Source organism: Malaya genurostris, chromosome 2 (assembly GCF_030247185.1).
Source record: "Malaya genurostris strain Urasoe2022 chromosome 2, Malgen_1.1, whole genome shotgun sequence".
In the NCBI taxonomy this organism is placed as follows: domain Eukaryota; kingdom Metazoa; phylum Arthropoda; class Insecta; order Diptera; family Culicidae; genus Malaya; species Malaya genurostris.
Genome location: NC_080571.1, coordinates 3,620,454 through 3,628,243, shown reverse-complemented (window position 1 = coordinate 3,628,243; position 7,790 = coordinate 3,620,454). Strand labels below are relative to the sequence as shown.

Here is a 7,790-nt window from a genome sequence, read left to right as displayed (position 1 = left end):
TTACTGGGATGCCACTACCGGTGTAGTGCTGTTGTTGTTGTTGTGGTTATTATTGATATTGCTACCACTACTAGTAATGTGATGAGTGTTACCGGTTCCGGTGGACAATTTAAGATCCTGCATTTGTGTGGCACTGCGTAGGGCCTCTAGCCATCTGGAATATGCATACCAAAAACTTCAAGTTGTGAATATGTGGGGAAAAATGGAGTACTCTTACCGTTGGTACGTGTGTTCGCTCTCTGCTCGGAAGAAATAGGTATGATTTTTGAACGATAATTTAAATACATATTCCTTCTGCACGGCATCTTGGATACCAGGAGGGCCAACCGTATATCCGAGTAATGGCAAGCTAGCCAAAGCCGCATCATCCGAATAGCTCTTGTAGAAGTATAAACAGAACGAAGTCAGCACAACCCACAGTTTTTGCCAACCGGAACTGTTTTTAAATTTGCGCAATAGATAGCCGGATATCTGGTTCTGAAAGAAACATACATTTTAAGAAATCGATGACCATGAACCGTTCCGGTAGTTTTTCGTACCCGTCCTGCACGAAGATGATCATCCAGGCAGATGGTGACTCCACGATGCCAGCACACATGCAGTGCTGTGTTGTTTCTAGATGATGGCTTCGGCGGTGTGGTCAACGGAGAACTATTTAGCCCACACGATTCCAGATTCTCTTCAGATGATGCTGAAAAATAAGTATACAAATATAATAAAAAGTTCTGCTGTTGATATTTAAAAAAAAAAACACTTACTGCAGTATTTAATAGACACCAACGGTAACTGCGTTTGTGGTTTGTGCTTCACGCTGGCCGCTGCCTTGGTCAATTCTTCCAACCATAGTGCTTTTTCAGCCGTCGTACCGGCACTAACAGTAATCGCTCGTTGGCCACCGAATATCACAAATGCATTATGCTCAGCATTCTCCGTTAGCAGTGCCCGCACTGGCACATGACCTAATACCTTGAAGGTTTGTGTGATGGGCGATTTGAATGCGTACAACAGAATATCGGAGAAAAGGAAGAACATTCGCTGCTGTAGGCCACGTTTGGAATGTTTCAGCAGACAGCCTTGACGCACCAGTTTCCGGTCGGTTTGCACCAGCGTATCAAATCCAACCAGATCGCGTTGAATCTCACACAGAAGGGTATAGTTCTCGGACGAGGCCAGCTCGCGTCGGACCACTTCAGTGGTTCGGGTCAGCATCATCAGTGTTCCATGGCAATCGGTTCGATCGAAGTGCTCTTCGCCGTAATGCTCAAGAAGAAGTTCCAGTAGCAGCTGGTAGTGCAACAAGCGGTGAAGTGGTTTCAGGACGAAATAACAGATTGGAAGGTAGCACACTTTCTGCAGCTCGAAGTCGCGATACGTTTGCTGGAAGCGTTCGTCGTTTTCGTACAAATCGTTCAGTCGCTGCAGGATCTCCCGGTGACTCTCGACGTATTCATCATAGATCTGTAATCAAACAGTAATATCAAATCGTTTGATGAAGTTGTTGAACAAACGAGACACTGTTCTGCAAAGGGGTCAATCGAATTCGACCGTATTTTCCAGACGTTAACAACAGAAAAGATTGCGAAATCAGGATCGACTTGCTTCAATTTTTTTTTTGTTTCGATTATAGAGGTTTTAACCTTAAGGTCATTCGCCTCTTCGGGCCAGAAAATTTTTCTGGCCCTATGTGCGGGGATGGGAATCGAACCCAAGTGGGCTGCGTGAAAGGGCATCGACTTGCCCATCACGCTATACCCGTCCCCTACTTGCTTCAATTTGAAAAAGGGGGGAAACATTTTTGCATACACCAGGGTGGCAATTAAATTGCCGATTTCATTTTACAGTTTTTTTCACGGTTCCGGTTTTTGGAAAAGGCTCAAATCGCCCCTGTTTAGTAGTTTATATATTCTTTAATTCAAACTTTAAACAGATATCCCGTGTCCAAACATGATCAGCTAATTGAGGATTGAAGTACTTTTCAGGCATCTCGAAGTATGAATAGGAAATAATCATTATTACATGTGCATATAAGAAAAGCGTAAAGCCTTTTCTAGTCTTTGAAAGGGTTTTGGTTACACGTAACCGATTTCTTCAAATTGTCATACGGACATACGATGTTTAAATCATGGTAATTCGCTTACAAGCATATCTGTTCAATCGACGATACCCTCAGATGAATTGTCATGCTGCGATTGTATTGGAAACCTTATAAAACCAATTATTAATAATGTCCTGATCAAAAATTTTGAATTTTCATATAATAAAATTCAATTTAAAATCATTAGATGTACATATACCTGAGGTACATCATTCATATCATCCCATTTTTGGGATGCAGTATGTTTACGATTTCAATCCGTTGATGAGCAAATAAATCAAATAATATCTGTTAAAACGCACAAGGTATCTATTTTTTTCCTAACAAGATTCTAAATGCTCGTGGAGTAATCAGAAAGTACGAGTTCTTCATGATGAACTCTCCACTGGTTTTAAGCCAGTTTTATTTCCCATAGCTCAACTAATTCATCTTCTACGAGAAATCTTTCTACAATTGATCTGATTCTAGCAGATCAATGTAACATTTGTAGTTGTTCGGATTTTCGGACAAACAATCCTTATAGCAGCCCTTTTTGCCTCTCTCATATAGAAAGGTTATGCAATCACTGTGAAAACCGACTTATTAACCGAGGCTCGGAGGGCCAAATGTCATAATGTCTTATGCCATTCGACTCAGCTCGACGAACTGAGTAAATGTCTCTGTTTGTGTGTGTGTGTTTGTGTTTGTGTGTGTGTGTGTGTGTGTGTGTGTGTGTGTGTGTGTGTGTGTGTGTGTGTGTGTGTGTGTGTAACAAAAATGTGCACTCGATTTTCTCGGAGATGGCTGGACCGATTTTCACAAACTTAGATTCAAATGAAAGGTCTCTTGATCCCATAGGTTGATAAAATGTGCCATAGGTTGCTATTGGATTTCATCCTCCAAAACGAAGCTCACTACGATTTCTTAGAGATAACTAGGCCGATTTTTATAACACTACAATCCACGAGGCTTGCGATGATGTGATATATTTTGAGAACAGCATACATTACTTCAAATGACGGTAATTCAGTGCATAAAACTTGCTTCAGATACAATTGGAACAAAGACAATTGCCTGTATTTCAGTTATTTATTATTGAATTCAAGATCATTTTTATACAAATGTAGCGTTTTCTTCATACTTTTAAGAAAAAATACGAATAAAATTATTCGTCCCGGTTCCGAAAAAATTCTCGAATTTTTCCTGTAACACGGCTCATTAGGCGGCGCACACCATCTTCGCCCATCGTTTTAGCTATCTTATTCCACCAGGTCGTCATCTGATTGATGTCTTTGCAACCTTTCCCTATGCCTTGAGTCTCCTCTTCGTGATTGCTCAGTATTTCTCAATAGGGTGGACCTGGGGGCAGTTCGGTGGGTTAAGGTTTTTCGTAATAAACTGGACCCCTTTCTCTGCATACCATTCTTGAACGACTTCGCTGTAATGACAGCTTGCCAAATATGGCCAAAACATTACGAGATGGTCGTGGGATCGAATGAACGGCAAAATTCGTTTTTGGAGATACTCTTTTTGGTATAGTTCCGATGTCATTGTCTTATTTGTAACGAAAACTTTTGTTTTTTGCCACAGCTGCAAATGCCCTGCCAAATCATAAATTTTCTTGCAAATTTGTCGGCAAAAACGAGCCTAAATTTGGCTGGAACATTTCCCCGAACCGTTGCCAAGTAAAATTTTTGACCTGGGATTTGCCCGAGTTCAGCCTTGACATAGGTTTCATCGTCCATCAGAAGACATTCGTCGAACTTGGTCAGCACCTGGTCGTATAGTTTCCGCGCACGAATTTTGACCACACTATTCTGTTTTATGGTCCGATTTGGCTGTTTGCTAGCTCGATACGACTTGATTCCTTCCCGGAGTCGAGTTCTCCTCACAGTACTATAGGCAGCACCGAATTTTCTGGCCAAATCACGGTCCGACAGATTAGGATGCCTCTTAATCGTCTTGAAAATCTTACCACGCAGGTTCCGGTCGACAGTTACACTCCGACGATTGGTTTGAGGCTTCCGAATCGTCGTCAATGTTTCCTTATACCGTTTGATAACGCGCCATACGGTATTTCTGGGCAATTTTAGCTATTTAGCTATCCTAGAAGCAGACCACAATGGATTTTCCAAATAACTGTGCACAGTTTTTTTTCCTTCTTTCGGCTTGATTGTTTACAAAGTACAGTCGGATTGCGGAATGTCAAAAATCAAACGTGAAGCTGACAAAATTCCTGACACGTGGGCGCCAAGAATTTCCAAATCCGTCCACCAGGAGCGCCACAATAAGAGCAAGAGCGGCTCCCAGCGGTAGATTGTCTTTCTTATTTGCAGAATCTTGCTCGAACTATTTCGCCACCTTCAATTACCGGTCATAAAGCACCACTGTATGTTTGACACTGTCTTGTGTAACCGCACCGAGGCCTGTGCAGTTTCGACCACTACTAAACTCTTAGGCCAAACGGAAATATGTCAAAGGACCTAATGCCAAGCGGACCAACCCCAAACTACCTATTATTTACTAGCATCGAATTGCTTATTTTGAATTTTACTTGTTCCGCATTTTAATAGTCATGCATCGTAGAACAACGTATCAACGTACTGTTCTATTTAACAGAAATGATGTTTTACACTGACGGATCAAACATCATCGCTTCGTATGAACTCAGTGATCCGGCTTAAGCTTACGTCGCAGAATTAGCTGCTATTCAGTATACCCTCGAGATCATTGATACCTCGGCCAAAGATTATTACTTCATTGTCACGGCCAGTCTAAGTTCAATAGAGGCTCTCCGGGCAATGGAGCCAGGGAAGCATCCCTCATATTAACGGGGGAAAATACGGGAACATTTGAGAGCTTCATCTGAACGGTCTTATTTAATTTCTTTAGTCTTGGTCCCCTCCAGGCCCGTGCGCAGGAATCATCCATGGGGGGGGTTTCAAGGGGAGAGGAGGGTGTCCACAAGGTGAAAAGGCGCCTTATCCACTATATTGATAATGTAAAACGAATTCTGACAGGCTCGTGCGCAGAAATCATTAAAGGGGGGGGGGGGGGGTTCAAATTATGTCAGTTATTTGCACTTTAATATAATAAGTACTCTTCATGGGGGGGGGGTTAAAACCCCCAAAACCCCCCCCTGCGCACGGGCCTGGTCCCCTCGCATTGTTCCATAGTCCAAAATCCCCGAATCACGGACATAATCAATGATCAAAAAAACGATATAACCAACCGATTTCACATATGTGTATCTTTAAATTCAAGATGATATGAAATTTTTCATGTACGAAACAATTGTGAGATATCAATAAAGCCAAAAAAATTATTTACACTCAATATTAGGGCAAGTCCGATGGTTTCCTGCGTCAAAATGTGACTGGCCATTTTAGCCCCATTTATTTTAAGATTTTGGATGTCGAGGTTGGTGCAATCCAAATCAGATTGCGTTTTATAGCTTTCGAACAGTATATAACATTTCCAGTGAAAATATTATTTTCTCTGCTATTTTTGCGCAAGACCAAAAGTGGCCATTTTCGCACCGGTCTCCCTTATATGTTTTGCGTTTGGCGTATTAGGTTCGAGTCGTGCGGTTTTTGTTAAATCGTATTAATTAATTTAGTGAATCATGATATTTATTTAACATCACAATAGTAGTAGTTCTTAATTAAATTTAAGGACTCGATGGAGTCTACAAATTGTGGAGAAATTCGATTTGGATTGGAGATTTAAAATTTGGATTGGAGATTTAAAAAAAGATCCACTTTTGCGTGGCTAATTTTGTCGCATTTTCGATTCATTTAATTAAATTTAGGTTTGATCCAGTTAAATCCTAATTTAGATTTGAATAAATCGAAATTAAATGAAAATAAATATGACGAATAAATTTCAATAGTCCAAATTTAAAGCTTTTCGGGATTGTCAGCTTCTATATCGGTTTGAATTTTAAAAACTCATCACCCTGTAATTCCAGAATCGGAAGTGAGAATTGGTAAAATTCATTAATTTTGTATGGGACCATAAAGCCCTTAATTTGAATTTTTCGTTTTTGAAATTCGATTTGGCCTTCTTTTAAGAAAACGATAAAGCTTTGGGAAACGATTCAATACTGAAACTGGAAGTCGAAAGTCGGTTTAACCGAAGCCAGTTAAATTCACCTGAGAAACAGTATAGTTCACATAGGATTCAAAATGTTTGAAAATAAGTGTAGATATCTTTGAGAAATCGTAGCGCAAGTGGGTGCCTTTCGGACCGAAAATTGAATCCCACTAAAACTGAAATAAGTTTATTTGGTCGTCGACTATTCGAATCAGCAGACCCGATAAACCTGATTAATTTAAGTAAAATTGATATTTTTATACTAATCACCATGTATCCCCTAAACCGGAAGTTGGATCTGACTGAAAAGCGAGATGTTTTATAGTATCACTTGAATCTTAGATGATTCTTAGATTTCATTTGAATCTTAGATCGGTTCAGCCATCTACGAGAAAAATGAGTTACACAATTTCGTTTCACATATCATCCTGTAGTTCCGGAACCAGAGGTAGGATCCAAACATAATTCAGGAATCTTGTTTGGGAGCATACGACTTTTCATAGGAATCTGATGTTTGTAGGAAACGGTTGAGTCATCTCCGAGAAAATTGAGTGAAATTATTTGTCAAATACGCATTAGCTGATCTCGACGAATTGATTCGAATATGGTGTTATGTTCTTTCAGCATTTATTGCTATAAGTCGTTTAAATCAATATAATTATGGAATTGCTTTCAACTCGAAAATTCTGCCTTCATCTGGTTTACATATGTCATATTCGAACGATTATGTTGCCCAAAACGAACCGTCCAAAACTCGGTCCGAGGCAAATTGTCATGAAAAAGGATGCTGTACACAGGTACTTAGAAACAATTGTACGTAACAGAATAAAAAAAAATCGTATTTCGTGTTGCTCCCAAGCATTGCTTTGTCATACAATGCCCAACACTCCTATTGCTGGAATAGGTCGCTTACACAAAATTGTCGATATCTGCATTAAAAATGGACGGATTTTAACAATCTATGGCTTGTTGGATAGTTATTACCGTGCGAGATCTAAGGCTGAAAACATATTCTATTTTTAAGGTCAAGTGTGACAGATACTGTCAAAAAACTGAAAATTTTGACATAAAACTTCGTATAGCTCAAGAAGTAAACATCCGATCTCAAAACCTTTCAATAGCGTTCTGGGTGACGAGATAACCTTCATTTTGCGACTAGTTTGATCAAAATCGGTCCCGCCATCTCTGAGATCTTCTCCGAGACTAATCATTGTGCTTGCGGAGAAGGTTATCGGGATATTGATCATGTCGTTTGGACATGCGTGGAGTATCGTGATGTCAGATCTCAACTAATAAATTCTTTGCGTACCCAAGGTAGACTATCCAATGTCCCAGTTCGAGACATTCTTGCTTGTCGTGACCTTTCATACATGAAACTTATTTATCATTTCATAAAGAAAATTGGAGTTTCAATTTAATAAAGGCCCCTTTTAAGACTTAGTTCTGATCTCAGCTGCGTCCATGAGTTCAACCAATAGCTAAATTAGAATAGAAATTATGTAATGATACAAACAAACTCGAAACAGTTTATGAAATTATCAACAAAATGTCTGAAAATAACAGCTTATTTTATAATTTATAGAAGTTAATCGTTTGGTTCAAATAATATTTCCGAGTAGAT

The 7,790-nt window shown here is 39.7% G+C and overlaps 1 protein-coding gene across 2 annotated transcripts in view; it reads right to left on the bottom strand.

Moving 5' to 3' along the window:
- The window catches only part of LOC131430001 (FERM, ARHGEF and pleckstrin domain-containing protein 2), a 111,936-nt gene continuing 104,146 nt past the window's right edge, over nucleotides 1-7,790 (bottom strand). For both annotated transcript variants that reach the window (XM_058594606.1, XM_058594608.1), the window contains 4 exons: nucleotides 759-1,458; nucleotides 540-691; nucleotides 218-477; nucleotides 1-154 (listed from right to left, as the gene is read on the bottom strand). In XM_058594606.1, coding sequence (XP_058450589.1) covers nucleotides 1-154; nucleotides 218-477; nucleotides 540-691; nucleotides 759-1,458 — 1,266 coding nt within the window. The remainder of the gene's footprint in view (nucleotides 155-217; nucleotides 478-539; nucleotides 692-758; nucleotides 1,459-7,790) is intronic.